Source organism: Protopterus annectens, chromosome 2.part0 (assembly GCF_019279795.1).
Source record: "Protopterus annectens isolate FY-2018-M chromosome 2.part0, PAN1.0, whole genome shotgun sequence".
Classification (NCBI taxonomy): domain Eukaryota; kingdom Metazoa; phylum Chordata; order Ceratodontiformes; family Protopteridae; genus Protopterus; species Protopterus annectens.
This window is the reverse complement of record NC_056728.1, coordinates 61262982-61284266: the sequence shown is the minus strand read 5'-3', so window position 1 is coordinate 61284266 and position 21285 is coordinate 61262982. Positions and strand designations below refer to the sequence as shown.

The 21285-nt window shown below is 40.5% G+C and overlaps 1 protein-coding gene across 1 annotated transcript in view; it reads left to right on the top strand.

The window, feature by feature from the left end:
* Positions 1–224: 224 nt before the first annotated feature.
* LOC122792959 (germinal-center associated nuclear protein-like) overlaps positions 225–21285 on the top strand; it is a 789847-nt gene continuing 768786 nt past the window's right edge. The window contains exon 1 of the mRNA XM_044060552.1: positions 225–379. Within this exon, the coding sequence (XP_043916487.1) occupies positions 335–379 (45 nt within the window). The 5' untranslated portion in view covers positions 225–334. The remainder of the gene's footprint in view (positions 380–21285) is intronic.

Below are 21285 nucleotides of genomic sequence, written 5' to 3'. Positions count from 1 at the left end.
TACTGGCTGCTTTGGGCATTACTAGATCGGACTGCAATGTGTATAATATGCTGCCTTAAAACACAGTTTTAAGTGTAATAACTTTTATGTATTTCAAATGTGTCTATAGAACAACTTTGTGTAGAACACAAATGGATGTTACAGAGCTCAGAGCATTACCTGAAGCTTAGATGCACATCTGTATTGATAACTGGGTAATTTTAAGGAATGTTGTCAGCAGATCCAGAGATGTGATTATTCCAAAAAGCTGTGTGACTCCTCCTTTGGATTACTGAATACAGATGTGGTCAGCAGATTTCAGACGAAACATAGACTCTCTGGACTGAGTTTAGAAATGCCTGCCCAGGTTAGTCCGGGGATGCATCACAACAAAGACCAGGTGAGCAAGATGGAACTGTTTACAGTGTAAAATAATTTGGTGGCACAGTAGGACATATTTTGGTGCATGTGCACAGGGGGTTTGAAACTGTCTCTTAATGGTACACTGATGGGTGTTGTGCACTTTTGGGATATTAATATATTGGAAACTAGAAGTTTTATGCCAAATAGAAATAACTTTTCTGACAGATTGATGAAACATGATGGAAGAGGTTTAGCTTTAGAAATGTAATAGTCCTTAGAGAGATTTGGGATGATTAGGTGACACTGGCTTGCTTTGTCAGCTTTGCTGGCTGCATAGTCCTGGCTTCCATGGCTGGCTGGAACTCATTTATCACGATGCTGCCGATGCATTTCAAGGCCCTTGGATGCTGGAGCCTATCTTGTTACTATAGAGAGATTCTTACAGTGCTGTATGGTATAAGAATTATGTTTTCCGTGAGTATGTGTATTTAAAAGTAAATATAGGACATTATGGTTCACACAAAAGAACAGTCTGCTGATGATTATATGGTCTAGAGTAGTCTGTGTCTATTTACAGAATTGTTAGGAAAGTAAGAAACCAGAATGAAGACCGACATTCTGAACATTTGACATGAAAATGTAAGAGCACAGAAATGTAGTCCACTAAATGGAATTTCAGGAACATGTCTAATACTACAAATGAGGCAGATCATGCTTTTAAAAAAATATTAAATTAATGAGATGTTCAAGTTTGAAGTCCTCCAAATTCCTTATAGGCAAGTACTAGGCTGCCTGCCCTTGCTGGTCATTTTACTGCGAGCAAATTTCCCTTTTTGTGCATGAAATAACCTATTATATTATATTATACCTTCTTGTTTTAGTCCCCAGAGACCTCATCTTACTGGCTGAGCCCCTGTGCCCCATTTCCAGCCCAGGACTGCCAGCCATCCTACTAACCCCCTTGACTGTACCAGTGTTAGATCCTAATGACATTTTGGGGACTCCGTCATCTGTGCTTCCATGTTGAGGGGGGGGGGCTTCTTATTTTTTCAATGCAACTCCCTTTCCCTGCCACCCATGCTTGTTGTCTGTCTTAGTGAAACTTCCCTATTTAGACTATACCTCCCCTTAGGGAGCATCAGTGTTGAGCGCCCTCCCATCCAGGAAAGGTTCACCCATCCTTCCCTGCTGCTCTGTCACTCGCCTGAGCTGCTAATTGAACCCTCATCAGATGGTCTTTAGTTATGGCTTTATTCCTTTATGCCACCACTGTAAATCAATTTGTAATAGTTTTGCTGTGCTGTCTGGCTTGTTTATACTACCCAGGTACATAGTACTTGCCTTTTAATTTAATGTGTCTGTATGAGAGTTTTGTGCTGCAACAAAAATTACTTTAGCATCTGTTTACTCAGATTGTCCATCTTTTATGAGCTGTGTAAGTAAGCAGTCACTTTAAGTCATTTTTTGTAATAATACACAAAATAAACTTATTGTGATAGTGATAATAAACTAGTTTTAGACACGTGTCGAAATACCCAGTTCTTTGATTTTTTACATGGCCCAAAGTGAATTAATTAGCGTCTGTGTTCCATTCCTTAATGTGGTTTAGCTTTATTTGTTAAACTTAGTAGCTCAGTATGTTACCACTCTTAAGTTTTCAACTATGAACATTGTAGCAGGGAGACGACCCATTGGAGAAGCTCTTCATATCATTTATCGTTTTCAGTCATACACTCTGGTATAAGTAAACAGTGCAGTAAAACTGAGAAGAAATTGTCTGTTTTCACACTGAAATGTTTTGCATATCATTTTTTGTTTGACTTAAGTTTGAGTATTTTGTAAATGTCTCCATTTATTTCTTTCTAAATAGAATGTGAATCATTGCATTTACCATGGAAATGAAATTATTGTCTAATAATCTGTAAAAGTTGACACTTTGTATAAAGTTAAAGCAGTGTTAAAGATGCAGTTTTGATATGTATGCTGTTGAATCACTAGTAGCTGAAGCATTTACTTTGGGAATAGGTAATTTTTGTGTCATACCTTATTTTTGTAATGGCTACTTCAACTGAGTTAAAAATAGGCAGGCATACAAGTACTGCATTAATTATTTGGTTACCTTTCCAGTATTTTTGCTATTCTGGCATGATTTCATTGATCCGTATGTCTTCCCAGTCACCAATGACTCCAGCATCAGGTGTACAGCAGTGGTTCCTTCAGTGGCTGCTCTTCTAAACATCTGGAAGAGCAGTTTTTGTGTATAGACTTCCTTCCATTTCCTTGATTTCCTAAATCATTTCAGGTTTCCACTTAGGTTTTCTTCACACTTCAGAAGTGGCAAACTTCATGACACCCATGCAGACAGACAATAGAGGTATGACTGCCGAATCCTACACAAATGCACTTTATAAGCACTTACACGAGTGCGTGGATCATGCTATCCCTAATAGAACCAAGATGTTATCCTCCAAAAAAGGAAGCCAATCTGGTGGTCCTCTGCCATAAACAAACTCTACAACAGAAGAAAGAAACTGTTGCAAAAAAAGATTAAAATCCCATGACTGGAGGAACTCCCTGGTCAACCTCAGTAAGAAGCTGAGATCCCTCATAAAATCCTCCAAAGCTAGTTACGAAAACAAAATTGCCACTTACTCTAAAGATAACCACAAAGCATTCTATAGCTATGTCAAGAATCTAAATGGGAACACTCAGATCTGCTCTTAGTTACAGCACAATGGCACTAAATATACAGAACCAACTGATATTGCCAACATCCTAGCAGATAGGTTCAGTGCTAACTTTACCCCCTCTCACCCCCTAGAGGGCCCATCTCTATACCGGAAGAATACAAAGTTCCTATAATCACGGCTGCACAGGTAAAAAACACACTCTCCAAAGCCAAGAACACAGCATCCATAGGACCTGACAATATCCCAGGCTGCATTCTACATGAACTACAGAATGAACTTGCACCCTACCTAAGTACCATGTTCAGTCATAGCCTCACCTCAGGCTTTGTACCCACTGAATGGTGCACCACGACGGTTATCCCACTCCACAAAGGGGGAGCCACGACGGACCCCGGGAACTACCGCCCCATTAGCCTGACGAGCCTGGTCTGCAAGGCTATGGAACGTATCATCATGGAACTCATAAACAAAGACATTGGTAATCTCCAAACTCTGGACCCTACCCAGTTTGGAATTGTAAAAGGTAGATCATGTCTCCTAAACCTGATTGACTTCTTTGAAGCAGTCACCAAAGCCATAGATGAGGGTAAAATGGTTCACACAGCTTATCTAGATCTCGCCAAAGCTTTCGACACCATCCCCCACTCTGGAATTATAGATAAGCTCACTAAACTAGGTATAAATCCCAATGTCACAAGATGGGTTGCCAAATGGCTCATGGACAGAACCCACACTGTGAAAGTAGCGGATTCCAAATCCGACATCAGACCATTGACAAGTGGAGTACCACAGGGTTCAGTCCTGGGTCCTCTCCTGTTTGGTATCTACTCTTCTGAAGTGCAGGCCAACACAGAAGGTCTTTGGCTAACAAAGTTTGCAGATGACTGCAAACTAGGAGCCATAATCAAAACTCCTAACGATGTGGACAAACTACAAAAGGGCCTCACTGAGACATATACCTGGTGTCAAAGCCATGGCCTGAAGCTCAATGCCAAAAAGTGTATTGTCATCCCCTTTGGTAAAAACTCTGTACTCATGAACTACCACATAGCTGGTAGTCTACTTAATGCCGAAAATGTGATGAGACCTTGGGACACAGGTGGACAGTAGTCTCTCCTTTGATAACCACATCGCCACAGTGGTCAGGAAATCCTTCTACGTGGCTCATCTCATCACAAAAGGATTCTCATCCAGGAAAAAAAAGAGGTCATTGTTCCTCTCTACTCATCACTCATTAGACCCATTATAGAGTACAACACCCCTTTTGGTATGTACCTCACAAGACATCTACATCAACTGGAAATACACAGAAATACCTCACAAAGAGGATTACTGGCCTCAAACAGATGCCCTATGCAGACCGTCTCAAAAAACAACAGCTTTATTCCATCGCATATCGCCTACTCAGGGGCGATCTCTGCCTAACATACATGCTGGAGGAATAGATTCCTGTCCCAGAGACTTCCCATACTCTGGAACAGAATACCTATCTATGTCAAACAGAGCTCCTCATTAGCACTCTTCAAGAAAAATCTTGATGATTGGATGGGAAATGGGAAATTCATCCCGAGGATCACTTCTGTGGCTCTGCTCGACAGGGGCACAGGAAAATAATTTTCTTGGGTCGCGAAAGCCAGGGTACATTTTTTGGCTAGGCTTGTATGGGCCCTAGGGCCGATAGCCTAGTACCTACCTATGAACATGGGTTAATAAATAAGCAGTTATACCTGACAATAAGTGGGCATTATATGGAAATAACAGACCACATATGGTTGTGGTGAGGCCTACTGCTGCAAGTAGAGTGCCTTCCATTTCAGAATAGTATGTTATTTCATTATAATGCCCAACTTAGAGGACAATATTGTACTTTGCAGATGGCCTGTTATTGTATGGCTTTGTAATTTGAAATGTTTTTGTCTGTTTTTGAAATTATTTTATAAAAAAGTAGTTCCCTTCCTTTATTCATAGTGAAATAGTTCATATATTTCACATATTGTACAAGATGTCTAGATTTAAAAATGGGGGGGGGGTGATGACTATATACTAGATAATGGTGAATATGTATAAACTATTGCAAATTTGTATGCTTGTCAGGGTGTTCTTGTGTTTGCGTTTGTGTGCATGTATGTGTCTGAGAGTCTGTTGTGTGGTTGAAAGATAGGGAAAAGAGTTCCTTGTTTGAGAGCATTCAAACTTGTATTAGTTATTAGTAAATTTCTGTTAGCAAACATTTATTGATCTGACATCTGTCAAAAGAATTGATCAACTACAAGAATTTGATTTTTTTAAACTTTAAACTGCCATAGCTTTACATCTATTTTGACAGCTGTCAACTGCCATGGTAAGTAGACATATGGTATTTGCTACAGGTCCACAACTTTCAAAAAAGGTTGGCTTATGTTTTCAAATTGAAAAAATAAGTAAGCAGTCAGGCGTAGACTTTGCCTTTCAGTTGCCATTACTTTCTGACAGCTGTTAGAAATAAATGTCAAACCATGGCATTTCAAAATCTTTGACAAGTTTGAGCATGTAATTTGCTCTCAGGGTTATGAAGCTGATAGGTAGGTGGAAGATTTACAGCTGCTTGATACTGCATCCTAAAGATTTTGTTTGGCCGTCTTTTTAATCGAGCCATAAACCTAGTATTCTATGGTTTAACATTTCCAAAGGCTGTTTGCTAATGAGGTCATGTCAGCTGTTTCTACTGCTGCCTCTAATGCCTTTCCATATTCTGTGGTGATACCTTATCAGCATCATGGTATGTTAGAATGCCCCTAGCACCAAGGCCAAAGACCATACAAAAATAATCCACTTTGTTCATGGGTCATGGCATTATCTGAGCTGTCAGCTATTTTGGCACCAGTGATCTATGTTATCCTGTTAAGAGAGTCTTCAGCAACAGAGCTTCCTCCACTTGTAGCAGCAGTACTTCCCATTGATGGTTTTTGGACACTACCATATTGCTTGTTCCATTAATATTTCAAGTGCCATCAGGAGGTCACATACTTGCATGCTTTTGTTTCCTCGCTGGTTTCATTCCCAACTTCACCAGTTTCAGGACTGAGGTTGAGTTGCTGTCAGAGTTGTGGACGATATGCTAGCATAAACCCATTGCTTGCCTAAACCTGGGCATGTGTAGGTGGCAGATCCTTAAGAAGGAAACTTATTGACAGCAGTGTGATACTACCCCATGGTCCCTTGATTTCTTCACTGATCCCAGACCTATGTTGGAGTTATTACAAGGAATGCTACTTTGGTGTGGTAGACCATGTGGACAGGGAGAGGCCTGTTGGGGGATAGTCAGTGGTCAAATTCTGAGAGCTTAAAAATATATAAGTTAAATAAGTGTATATTGTGACAGTCCTGTTTCTTTTCTGTGAACTTTGACAGTTTTATGTTGTACATTTTCTGTGCTTCTTCCTGTGCAGCTTTTCAGTTTTCCCATTAATTACACATAACCCTGGTTTAGCTGTTTGGCCAACTATTTCATTTGCAAGCTAGAAGTCTTTTGTATTTATACTGTCTCCAGCCTTCAGTTCTGTCTTTTGCAGGTGTCCTTCTGTTCATCTATTGCAGTATTCTTTACATAAAGGAGTTGCCTGCCAAAGCAACAACCCAACATCTGCCAGTATATCAAAGTCTTTTACTACCTTAGGGTGTGTGGAACGTCTGACATAGGCCACTATCAGACATCAGCCATAGAAGAGACGTATATGCATACCATCCTCAGAACTTCTTTGCTGCCAGTCCCGGACGTCGCTTTGCTGGTGGAATCACTTGTTTCTATGAAAGATAAGTGCCCCATTGGGGTAATCCTTTTTTGTCTTTCACTGCTGCCTGATTTTTGGTTGAGGTTATTGTCATCCAGGAAATGGAAGTGTGACTGTGGAAGACAGATTCCATGCAAGGATAGTCATTCCCAGTGCCCTTTCTATGTCTGGCCCGACACGACCATAAAAACTGTTCAATTTGCCAGTCTTTTGTGCCCAAGACCCTCCAAAGTCTGTTATTGTCCCTCTCTGTTGGAAAATCAATGCCTTGAGCTTTTAGCTAAGAGCTCAATGGAACGTTCCTGGGAACCGGCAACAGAGCCTGTTAAGCATAAGGTCAAAAAAACAAGGCCTAAAGCCAAAGCTGCGCCTCTGGATATAGAAGTATCTCTTGAAGCATATGAGAGCTTGGTGACATACTATGTCAGGAATCCAGACCCACAGCCCGAGCCAGTCTTGCAGGCTGCCTTGGTACCGGATGTGTATGCATGTCCAGAGAGACAACACAGACATCAACTCCTGATGTCCAGGGAGAACCCAGGCTCTTCATGTCTAAAGGTCCCAGAGGAATTACTCAGATCATGGCTAGAGAGGACATGGATTCGGACTTGGTCGAATGTAGGCCTACATCTGGTCCTCCTCCTTCGCATTGCATGGATACCTCTGCAAAGAAGAAACAAAAAAACTAAACGTGTCTCTCCACCCCAGACCCACAGAAGGAATGGCACAATTTCACACAAGGTCTTTTTAAGACACTCATGGTGCTCAGGCCTCCCTCAGGTCGGCCAGCTTCCCCTACTGCCTGGCCTACCTCCCCTCAGAAAAGACACAGCCCTCAAGCCACTTCAGAGGAAGATTCCTCATCTGAAGAGGACAGTGATTCACTGGACTAGTCATTCCAGATCCCCTTGCCCTTAAACTACTTCCCCTGAAGAAGATTCGAATGGAACAGAATCTCCTATGGAGGTAATTTCCTTTAGGGAGACTATTTCTAAGATGCAAGATCATTTTAAGTGGGACAGTACAGAGATGTCTGAGGTCCAAAAACATTATTATGACCTTCTCCAAGTACAGTCCCCTAGCCCTTCTGTCATTCCTCCAGTCATCCCAGGCTTTTTAAGATGTTTTTACATCCACTTCCACTCACCCTGATTCTCAGCCTCCAGCTTCGAAAAAGCTGGACAAATGCTACAGAGTACCTAAGGACTGCAGTTTCCTTTTCAAGGCCCCTGTGGCAGACTCCTCTGTGATTTCAGTAGCCTCGGTTCAGGTATCCAGGTCACTTCCTTCAAGTTCCCATGTCCCTTTGGACAAGGATAGTAGACATTTGGAGAGGTTGGGCAAGAAACTTTAAATCTCTGCCACCTTAGCTTTCAGAGTATTTAACAGCCAACCAGACCCATATGACCAAGTACAATCTGGAGCTCCTATTTCAGATTTCCAAGCTAGTGTCAGATATGCCAGACTCTGAGAACAGGGCCTTGTCATCCTGTCTTATTGCTACTTCCTGTCAGGTAACCAGGCATTCGATTAAATGCAACTATGATGTTGTAGAGACCACCTCACAAGCTGCAGCTTCTTCCTCTGCCCTAAGAAGATTTCACTGGCTAAGGCTTCAGCCTTTCCCTGAGGACATAAAAGCAAAACTAATGGATGTCCCCTTGGACAATTCCTTTCTTTTTGGCAAAACCTCTGCAGAAGTATTCAGATACCTGCAAGAAAAGAGCAAGGAACTAAAAGACCTTAAGAACGTTTTGTTCTCCCCAGTGTCTAAATTCCACAGGAATTACTCTGCAAAACAGGTCTTTGTATGCAGGCAATCCCAACCCCCCCCCCAAACAAAACCCCAAAAGGGGTCCAAGAAAACTCCAGTTTTCCTCTACATCATCTTCATCCCAGCTCGCTAACCAGCCCTTTACTGATAGGACAGGCTCTTCTTCTTGACTCCTCAGGCAATCTGGGCACCCTCCCCCTCTACCTGCACCTTGCCCTTTCCCTTACATCCTAGGAACTCACCATTCAAGACTTCTGGAAGTTCTGGATCCTATGCATCATCAAGAGGGGATACTTCATGGTCTGGCACATTGTGCCCCCTTCAAGGGTATCCCCCAACCACCAAAAGAAGAGGAAATATTTTCCCCCAGTTCTGCAAAACAGCGCACAATCCAACCTGTGCTTGTAGCTCAATAAGGAAAAGGCTTTTATTCATACATAACTTCCATTCCAATCAAAATACTGTGGCAGACATTCTGAACAGATACAGAACAACAGGCCCATGAATGGATGCTTCACAGGGATATGTTCTTGGACATTGTCTACCAGAGGGGTATTCCACAAATAGTTTCATAGTTTCATAGGTTTGCTTCCCCCTGAGCAACTTCCAAAATTTTCTGTCGGAGAACCTCATCCTGAAGCATGGAAAGTGGATGTGCCCTATCAATCTCTTGGAATGGGAAACTCCTTTATGCATTTACCCCTTTCCCACTCATTCTGAAAGTCCTGCAGAAAATTCAACAAGACAAACCAAGAACCTTGCTGGTGACCCCCTATTGGCCCAGGACAACACTGGTTCCCCTTCCTACTTCATCTAGCCAAGGGCAGTCACCACTAGTTACCTCACAGAGTGGACCAACTCACACAAAACAAAGGCTTACTCATCCACCCACAGTTAGAGACCCTCCAACTGACCCTGCGGGTGATAGAGCCCTGATTCTTTTCAGATACCTTTCTTTTAAGGATTTGCTTCAAGTCCTCCAGAAGGCCAGGAAACCTATTACCATAAATTCTTACCTTTCTAAATGGAGGAGATTTTCCCTTTGGTGTCTTGCCAGAAACCAGGACCTGCTTATGGCAGATCCCCCCCATATGGTTCTGTCATATCTGTGTGAATTGCTTAATGCAGGCTTAGCTTATTCCTCCATGAAAGAACATCTGTCAGCTATCTCTGTTTGTCTGCCACTTTCACCCACCTCTAGCTTTCAGATTCGAAACCAAACAATTCCTTAAAGGCGTCCTCCACGTTATGCCTCCCAGGAGACCTGTCGGTCCACCTTGGGACCTTAATTTTGTTCTAGAGAAACTTACTCAAATGCCTTTTGAGCCAGGCTCTTCTAGCTCCCTCAAACACTGTACTTGGACACCTCCTGGTGGCTATTGCCTCCGCCAGGCAGGTATCAGAAGTGCAAGCCCTTATGACGTCTCCTCCTTTTCTGTCCATACACAGAGTCCCTTCGAACCAACCCCTCATTCATGCCTAATGTAGTTATTGAATTGTCTCTAAACCAGGCCATTCATCTCCACACCTTTTTCCTCTCTCACCAGAACAATAGTGAGAGTATCCTACATACTCTTGATGTACACGGGCAACTCTGGTTTTACATACACAAGACCAAACCCTTTAGAAAATTGGACCAACTATTTGTATCTTTCCACCCCAGGGCTTTGGGATTGCCTGTGTCCAAACAAACCATCTCCAACTAGATCTCCAAATCCATTGCCTTTTGCTATCCCCACCATGGTAAAGCTCCTCCAGGCTCAGTCAGAGCTCTGTCTGCAAAAGCATTGTCTTCCTCAGGGGCATTCCTGAAAGGTTGTACACCAACTCTATCTTAAAAGCATCTTAGACATCTGTCCACACCTTCACAAAACATAAACTAGATTCCATCTCCAGATCTAGGGCAGGGTTTCCCAGGACCATTCTCCATGGCTTCCTGAAGAACTGCTGTGCCAGTTCCTCTTCCCTTTCTTTCTGCATGAGCTTTTGTATTCTCCTTCATGTAAAGAATAATGCAGCAGATTAATAGAAGGATATAGATTAGTTGTGTAACAACTTACCATAACGATAGGTGCTCCTCTCTCTGTTGCAGTATTCTGTCCCACCCTCCTTCCCCCACTTCCTGGTATTCTTGGATACATTGATCCTGTTTCCCTTAGACTCCCTCTCTCCACCTGGGGCTTCAGTTCTGAGGATGGTGCACGTGTATGTCTCTTTTATGGCTGATGCCTGATAGTGGCCTACATCAGACGTACCGCACACCCTAAGGTAGTAAAAGACTTTGATATACTGGCTAATGTTGGGTTGTTGCAGTGGCAAGCAACTCCTTCATGTAAAGAATACTGCAACAGAGAAGAGAAGAACATCTGTCGTAATGGTAATTTTTCTTTCTGGTCACAATAATGTTTCTGGGTCTGCAATTTTTTTTTATCCAGTGTTTCCTTTACTTTGCATTGACTTTTAGGCAGCATCAGTAACATAGCCTAAGAGGATTGAATAGATGTTATTTGCAATATTCACTGCTGCAGGCCCGTTCCTTCTTCATGCAAATTATCCACAGGCATACCTCTACCTTTCAGTTTGGCTTCCAGAGCTTTTCGATTTCCCAGTTGTAGAAATGATGTCCTCCCAGTTGTGAGATGGCAGGTGATAGGTGATGCGTGACTAAAAAGGGAGAGCAGCCCATGCCATCTTCAGTTCTTTTTTTGGACTAGACACAGTTTCCCATTTGTACTTCTAGGTGACTTCAAGAGAGAGAGCAGTACTCTCTTGGAAATCTTTCTCATACGTAGCATTTTTCAGTTGTGATTGGTTAATAACTGAATTTCTGAATTTTGAATGTACATTTTTTGCATTGTCTTAATCTGAGGTCCAGGACATCACTAGAAAAAAATAATTAATATATGTTACTGAAGAAGACAAATTCCACCAAACAATTTATTTTGCTGTGTCTTTTTTGTGTCCGGACAATATCTCTACCTGTGAGCACTTGCAGCGTTTAACAGGAAGATGCTCCATGGGGAGGACCAGCAACCTCAAGGCCTTCCACAAATACAAGAAACTAGTAGCATTGGGCCAGTCTCCTGCCACATCATGTGAAAGTTGCTTCTAAGAAGTCAGAAAAGTGTTTAACAATATTATTAGGCATTTCTGTGTTTCTAAAGAGGCAGCAGGCAGAGACTGTCAGGCTGCCAAGATCTCGTCAGCCCCACCGATTTGTGAGGGTGGCAGTCTTTGAGAGGGGTGTTGATTTATTTTCCCCTGTATGCTTCTGCAGTGTGTAACTTTTGTCCCCCACCTGTCACAATCTGTTTGCAGGCAAACAGTATGACATTAGGTAGTGTTAATAGCAATATCCCTGGTGAAACTGTTTAGATATCCTTGCTGAGCAACTTTTTTCCAACCAACCACAAAGGGTATCCAACCTTCTTTTTTCAGACTGTGTCATCATATGGATTTTCATCTTGGGCTGTTCCTACCATCTAAACAGAATAGGCTGCTGAATGCTCAACTTCTCTGATGCTTGCTGACCTTCTTTCTCATTGGCAAGATGAGTTGCTTTCTGTTCATGTGGATGACAGTTTCTGGAGGGCTGTGTGTCTGGCTATGGGAGTTTAGCTTCTTCCTTCGCCACAGGTTTGCCTAGGAGATTATCTTGCTTGGGTTAGGATTAGTGCACAGGCAGATCAGCCATCAACCTCAAGGACCTCTCAAGTGCGAGTAAAATATTATTATCCTTTTGATTCTTTAAACTCTGTATTAAATGAGGAAGATTTGGCCTGTTCAGTTGAGTTCTTCTCTTTACTGTGATGTAGATTATGAGGAGACCATCTTGTTGGGCTTCCTTCTCCCTCCAATGTAACATGTTTGAAGAAATATTGAAATTAATATGAAAATACTTTAGGTCACAGACCAAAGAAGTATCCAGCTCCCACCAAAAATAACTGGACCCTCTTGGGGCTTGATGAATTAAAGCATACAAAAGTACCACTGGTTTTCTGGGCCTTTAAAGTTGGCTTAGAATCAGCCTTGTTAGGGTGAGATTTACAAACTGCGGCCCCAAGAAGCCTTAACAGATACTGCTGGGCTGAAGAATCTTTTGTTCCTCTACAGAAATCCTGTTGAGTCTGGCAGTAGTTTTCTTGGGTGCCACTAAGGGCCCAAAGCTTATTGCAGGGCTCAGTACACTCATTACATATTTACAAGGAGCACAGGTTCCTGGATAGACTCCGCTAAATGTTGGCAGCCCTGGCCTTCTGAGTGGTAAACTCAGAGTTTAACATAGAGTGCTAAGGAAAGATTCCAGGCAATTTGGGGACCTAGCTCTGAGGTACAAAATGAGGCCATGAAGGATAGAATTACAAGGATTACTCATATAGCTTCTAAAGTGTGTAAATAGTCTATGTGGGTTTGGTGCCATTGATGATTGTAGTTGTGTATTGCACACCATGTCAGGGCTAACCATTTGACTTTGTAAACATTGGCTTTAGTTAATTCAGTCGTTTTGACTAATGTTGCCAAAAATGAGCAGGATATTTGCCAGTGATGTGTGTGTGGAGGGTCCTGCCTACTCAAACCTTCATCAGCAACCCATGCTAAATGTGGGAGGAGTCTATGCTCCTTTTGGGCAGTATGTTCCCACTGTAAACCCAGTAACCGTGGGTCAGTAAGCTACTCGCTGGTCAGTGTCCAGTTGCCCAGATTGGGTTACCTGGAACAACTCTGGGCATAAAACTAATCAGCTGTGAAACTTGAAATGATTGCTACATTCCGTATAGGTTCACTGGCAGGAAGGAGATCGAAAGTGAATGACATGATGATAAAAGGTGGCTGGACATCCTCTGTATTAGGAGAAAAGATGGAAGGGTAGTGCAGCAAAGCCACTTGGCTTTGGACCCAGAGTCTACTACTCAGGGAGAGGACAGACTAGAAATGGTATTGGCATTGTGGTGAGGGAGAGATGTTAGAATATCATGAACAATGTTAGCAGATTTAATGACAGACTCATGGTTATCAGACTCCAGTGTAAGGAAAAGGCAGTATTTATAATCGCAGCTTATGCTGCACAACAGGGTTTTGACAGTGAAGAAGAGTGCATTGAGGAAGCAGTTGAAAGACCTACTAGATAAAGTAGGACATCATAAATTGGTGTTAATAACGGAGGACCTGAATGTACATATCAGGCAGACAGAACAGGATATGAAGGCTGCCTGGTTCCATATAGGTACAGAAACTGGAATAAAGAAGGAGAGGCCATTCTAGACTTCTGGCTTAATGGTGGCCAACGTGTAGTTCAGTAAGAGAGAGTCACAAGATTACGTGCAAGAGTGGCTAACATATAACTCTGGTAGACTTCTTCCTAGTAAGGAAAGGGTACTGGGCTAGAATCAGCAATTACAAGAGATCCCCAGTGAAATAGTTGGCCCACAGCATAAACCACTGATTTGCTACAGTCAGCTAAGGCTTGGAGGTCAACACAGACTAGACTGAAGACTTAGAAGTTTGACCAGATTTAGAAAGAGAGAGAGTACGCATGAGTTCAGAAGAGGAAGTAGGTAAAGCTGAAGAAGAATGTCAGTGTCTCAAACCAGTATGTGTGACTACTATAGAATAATATATACGCGGCTGAGCCAGATATGGAAATAAGGTACATGTAAAAAGCTGGTGGTACAATGCAGAAGTCCGGGAACATCTCAAAAGAAAGGAGGAGTGCAGGAAAAGTAAGAGCTGAAAAAGACAGACCAGGCTAAGTGATCAGTTGCATTAATGAAGAGAGAAATGCATTAGAGACACTCTTCCAGCTTCAGGAAAATGGCTCAGTAGATCAACAAAAGAAACACTATTTGATTGCAAGGCAAAGACAGACATAAAGAAGATGCTCCTCAGGCACCCTTCATATGGGATGACAGCACAACCTACTCAAACGTCCACGACATTAAAGGTGGATGGAAAGAGTACTTCCAGCAGCTTCTGGATGAAGAAAATCCCACTGCCCCAGACTAAGCCAACAATGAAATAAGAGCTCACCCTGTAAGAAGTAAGAAAGACACAAAGGAAAGTAAAGACAGGGAAAACAGCAGGCTCATTACAACGGATATGTTCAAGATGTTGGGTGAGTTAGGGGAAAAGTGGCTTCTGAGGGTATGCACAAGTATGGAGAGAGGCACATCCCAGATAACTGGAGAATAAGCATACTAGTGTCACTGTACAAGAACAGTGGGGGCTATCACAACTGTGGGCAATGTAGAGATATCATACTTCTGTCACACTGTATGAAAATTCTGGAGACGGTGATTGATAAACAAATATGAAGCTTAGTAGAAAGTAAGATGGTTGCAACACAACCAGTCCAATGTTTGCAGTGAGACATAAGAGTTGAGAAGAAGCTAAAGATGTGGAGAGTCCAAATAGGCATTCCTAGACTTGGAAAAGCTTATGACAAGGTCCCAAGGAAGTTGATTTGGGCAGTCCTGTGACGGTTCAAAGTGCCAGAAACATTGGTAGAATGAATGCAGGCTATGTACAATTATCCAAAGACTCAAGTACAGACAGTGTTCAGAGTGCTCAATAAAGGGTTTCCCAATGGGAATAGGTGTGCATTATGGTTCACCTGTGAGCTCACTACTGTTCATTCTGATGATGGACTGCATTAGTAAACAGGTCAGGGAGGACAGATCAGAACAAAGTTGTATGCAGACAATATGGCATTACAGGCAGACTTAACAAGAACTTCAGCAAATGGTAGGAAAATGGAGTGAAAAACTGTAGGCCCATTGGATGAAACTGAGTACAGATAAGACCGTTGTCATTGCAGCAAAAGGGGGAAATCAAAAGAAGCTGGGAATTAAGATAGAGGGGAATGTAGTGGAACAAGTTATCAGATTCAGGTACCTGAGAGAGTGGTTGAGAAGTGCAGTCTGAATGAATATGTCAAAGCTAGAATTGTAGGAACTGCAGCCAGCCAGCACAGTGTGTCAGAGATAGTGCATGACAAAAGAATGCCAAAGAAGTTAAAAAGTAGGATGTATTACTATATGGTACAGAAACCTGGACAGTGAAAGCAGAGCAGTTGAGGAAGCTAAAGGTGATGGAGATGAAGCGTCTGAGATGGGTGGTAGGATATGCACTATGGAGTCCTAGGTTAGTACTAGGCTAACTACCCTTGTGAGACATTTTAAGCCTAGCTAATTACCCCTTTGTGAGAATCAAACCCTGTATCTTGTGTCTGCAAGGTAAACACCTTAACCATGGTACAAAAGAAGAAATGAGGACATCACAGCAGGCGCCCAAGTGGCTCCAGTTACAGAGAAGGTCAAACAGAACAGATTACTGTGGTTCAGGCATATGTGCAGGAAAGCAGAAGACAGATGGTGAAGATTATTTGGGATAGACCGGAAGAAGGCAAGAGGGAAACAAGGGCATCCTTCAAAGAGATGGATGGATTGTGTGAAGGAAGACGTGCATCTGTCAGGCATGATTGTTGAAGAAGGTAGGAGAGTGACATTGAACTGAGAGAGAAGGCGACTCAACACACAGATCCCATGTAGAAAAATGGGAAAAAGGGGATTGATGATGATTGTGGTAGTGTCCAGCATGAGGGAGCTAGCACAATTGATTTTGGCCCATCTCTTTTAGATGGAAGCTGTTGAGAGCATTTCTGCAGGAACAATAAAATGTTATTAGACTTTTTTATAGCTCCAGAGAGAGAGAGATGGTCTGTGGAAGACTTTTTATTATTTTTTTTTCTCTCAAAAATTTTTTTTTGTTTTTCAGATACATCTGAATAAATTCCATAGTATTTATACATAACATCTTAAATAACTATGTACACTATTTACATTAGCCTGACACTGTAACAGATCTTAATGCATGCAGTTACTTTATAATTATGTCCAATCTGTTATCAGATTGTCTGATCAGTTATTGTATAGTGTCAATCAACGGTAAGACATTTCCCCAAGGGTTGTTGATTAATGGCTTTGGATACATTCTTAGTTCTTTAATTTTAATTTCCAATAATGAGGTGGTCTTCAGTAGGCTGTAGAAGTCTTCCATAGTTGGTATTTTGTTTGTATTCCATCTTCTTGTTATACACTTCCTTGAAATTGCAAGTATAGTCCATACTAGATACATGTTTGACCTATTCAAATGAGGACCTTCGTTCACATTTAATAATGCAAGAGCTTTAGTTAAATAAAATGATTAATTAAATAAAGCTTGTAGAAAGGTATTAATACCATTCCAAAATGGCTTAATTTTAACACAGTCAAAGAAATGTTCAATCTGCATTGTGCACTTGCTCACATCTCCAACATATTCTTTTATGGAAGAACTAATTTTACTGATTTTGTGTGGGGTTAAGAATGGTCTGTGCAAGCATTTCCAATTAAAAACGTTCCAGTATTGTGTAAAGGATGTATATTTTATATATAATAAGATATTTGTTTTAATATCTTCAGTTAACTGTATTGTGCCCTTTTGTTCTGTATTTCCAATGTGAGGTTTTAAGTGGTGTTTTATAGTTTATCAGTATTTTGTAAAATTTTGAAATACTGTTTCCCATGTCAAAGTCATTATATATGATTTCACACACACACACACACACACACACACACATATATATATATATATATATATATATATATATAATTTAGGTATTTCTTTAAATCAAGACTTGTTAATTATTCTACTTAAGTCCTGTTGTGGAATTTTGTATGTTGTTTTTATTACTTGCATATCTAAAACCTTTAGTTCTTTGATACATTGGAGCCAACAAACAAATCCTTTCTGTTCCCAGGAGTTAATAATTTCTCTGTTTTTTGTGGAAAGTTCTTTGTGACTATAAATGGTGTTAAAAGATCAAACCAGATTTTTTAATCTATATTTGCATTAATAATTTTCCTAAATGAGTCGCTGTAATTAATCATACGACTTTTAGTGGGTTTAGTTATGTTATATTGCATATTTACGTGCCATTGCAAATTGTTTTTATCTGTTTGAAATTTTTTTATAAATCAAATTTATTTTTATTACAGTTAGTAATTCTTTCCAATTTGCAGAATAATTTGGACTGATCCAATCTGAGATTATTTTAGATATTGATTCTTTTATATATGCTTCTATATCAGGAAAGTTTAATCCTCCCTGTTTCCATGGTCTGATATGATGTATTAAAGCTGTTCTGTTTCTTTTGGGAAACCATAACAATCTTATTAGGCATGAATTTATTTCTTTACATATATTCCTTTCTGGTAACAGTTGTATTGCCAAGGATATATATATATATATATATATATATATATATATATATATATATATATATATATATATATAGGACCTTGGGCAGTAAAACCATTTTTATTAACTGTAGTCTCTCTTCAAATGTTAATATTATTTTGTTCCATTTTTCTACAGAGTTTAATTGTGTTGATGCTATTATTGTAGGTTTTTTAGACTAATTCATTATTATCCTTGCATAACTCAATTCCTAGATATTTTAAAGTAGATTATTGTTTCCCTGTGATGATCTCCTTTAGTCTGCAGTTCTTTTTTTATTTTGATTTATTGAAATTGAGTCCTGAAGTGATGTGAAATTTGTCAATTAGTATATCTTATTCTTTTAATGTCTGTTTTGTATTAGATAATGCAAGTAATATGTCATCAACAAATAGCATTACTTTAGCATTGTATTGTTCATAAACATCTATTCCTTTGATTTTTATATTGTTATGAATTGAATCTGCCAGTATTCCAATAGCTAGAGCAAATAGAATTGGTGACATGGGACATCCTTGTTTAGTTCCTTTTGTTATACGTATAGATTCAGAGGTAAAAGGAACTAACTTGACATACGCTAAATTATTTGTATATACACACACACACACACACATATATATATATATATATATATATATATATATATATATTTCTTTTTTTTTTAAGGAGATGAACAAAGGATGCAGAAAATTCAAATAGCAGTAGGATTTTGAATAAATAGTCCCACTTTAGGAAATCAAAGGCTTTCTCTATATCTAAGCCAATTATGAGTGTTTCTTTATTTTCTTTATTAACATCTATAAGAAAAATTACCCTTTTAATATTGTCATGTGTGTGTCTATGATATATAAATCCGGTTTGATCATTATTTATTGTTTTGGATAGTGGTATTGTGGAGGACTATTTTTAGGTCTCCAAGATGAACAGAATCCAGAGAGTTTCCAAGCTTAAGATGCTACCTTTTCAAGCACAGTTTCTGCTGCTGCATCCAGAAGCTTTTTTGTGACCCAAGATGTAAACAATGTGTACTTTCGTGTACTCATTCGCAAAGAACATAATCATTGTCTGAATTTCTAGTGGAGCAGCAGCACTTTATTTCATTTGCTTGCCCTTAAGTCTGCTTGCTGTGCTCAAATTGTTAGCCATACTATTCTGATGCTAATTATTTAGTTATCTTAGGAACTTGTAGGATCCACATATTTGTTTGGATGGTATCTTATCCAGCCAGCCACCAAGGAGAAAATGTAGAAAGCTGCAGAATGCATTGTCTTTTCATTCTGGGATTTTCCCTTCAGTGTACACAAACTGAGCCTTGTACTGGGAAAAAAAAAAAAAGTCCTTTCTGAGATTCTTTCTGGCCACCAAACAGAGCAAGCTGTTCCTTCAACAGCACAAAGCTTTGCAGCTAGGTCAGTTATTCAGCAGCATAAGCCAATGGAAGGCAATGACTGCTTGAATGTTTTTAAAACCGATGTGCCACTTCTCATCCTCTATTTCCACAGTTCCCTTGGCCAGTATGCATATGATGGAAATCCAGTGGTGCCTGAAAAGCCTATGGAAGTAATGTAGCAGCCTGATAAACAAAAGTGTGCCTTTGATCACCTTGAGGAATTCAGATGATAAGTCCACTATGACTAGTTCATCTCTTATTCACATGCTGTCTCTGACATTTAGTGGCTGTATCCTGTTATGTAACACCAAGCACTTGCCTATTTCAAACACCATTTAGACCATGCACTGTCACCCCCCCCCCCACCCCCGGTGAAGCTTGAGTGAGAGCAGAGTTTTCTTGCCTCTCATTTACCTGGGAAGGAGATTCAGTAGATATTGAAGTTCTTGTTTGAGATGGATATTATACTCCCTATTAAGATGACCCCTCAGTGGTGAGATGCTGTGGGTTATATAGTGCACAGATGACTGCCCTGTATTTCCACTATATCTCCCCACAGAAATACTGACATCATTATGAAGGCAAGAAGGATGTGAAACCTTAGGTGATTCCCCTTACAGAGCCATTTGTGAATGATTCTATATATGCTGTCTTTAAGCATTCGACTTCCTTTATTGATGCACATGATGGCACAGTCACTTTGTGGCCCTGTTGGAGTAAGTTGATATATGTGCTAGGCATGCCAGAGAAGAATTCTAATTTATCTTTGGCCCAACATAGGTCTCAGAGAACCAAGATGTTTTATAGTTTACCCCCATACAGTTTAAGGCTTTTGGACAGGATTGGAAGAGTTTATTTCAGGTCACTCTTGATGGGTTTTACTTTCAGTAGTGGTTGCTGCCTTTTAGTCTCTCATTAATGCTCAGGAGTGTTTACCGAGGTACTAGCCATAGACGCAGAGGCATTTTTTTAGGAGAAAGGATGTCTTGGTTATCTGTTTATGAAACTCCCACACATACTGGTAATGGAGGTCTGCATAAACTGAGAGAATTCTCTGTTCCCAAATGAGATGATTGTCTTTATAGAAACAGAATTGGAAACTCTTCATTTAGTGGCCATTTTTCCATAATTGGAGAAGGCACAGGAAATCCTGCTTTTGCACCCTAAACAGTGATTCAGCAATTTGATCCTCTTGTATGTCTTGGAACTGATAATTACACAGTCTTCTCAGTTTTATTCCGAAGTCTAAAAATACAGGTGTTGCAGTGGACTGTATGGTGTCACTTTATACGTAAGCCATTTCACTTTCACAGATGACCTTTTGGTGTCAGTCCCTTGTCACCAGGCTGTTGCTTGCTGGATTGTTCACACCAGCTTCAATGGGATGGGCTGCAGAAACCATCACAAGTTCTTCTAGCAGTTTGGGAGCTCACACCTCCCTTCTTTCTTGCTCATACTAAGCCATTTCTTAGTGATACCTGTGAGTTTGTATACGTTACCCTGTGGGCTGTAGGCTGTAGCTCTAGGTAAGATGTTAGTTGGGTTTCATGTTTTCCATACTCATGTCAAGAGCACCTTTGTGATTTTCACAAGATTTGGGTTGGAGAAGCTCTGTATGGGAGTGTAAAAATAAATGGAAAGGCTGTAAAACTAATATTTTGCAGTCTCTTACCTTTCTTTCTTTTTTTTTTTTTTACTGCCAATATGTCTCTTTTCCTCTTGCCAGTTTGTAGGATAGATCTCAAATTACACATGAAACAGAAGTCTAACATTTAGGATCTTCTTCACTGTGCCAGGGATGAAGTCCATCCTTTCCACCAGTCAGAATTTTTTTTTCCTTGAGGAATGGCTGCACTCACCTAAGCAGAACTTCAATTCCAGCACAGGCTTTTGATGTTGCATACCAACCCTGTAATTATACTCTGCCCCCAAGGCCATCATTTATTTTTTGCCCTTAATATAGTTTGAATCTCCATGCTGGTTGATCTTTCAGAAAAGATCTTTCATTCACTGCCTCAAAGCAAGTCAGCTATATGTTTGTAT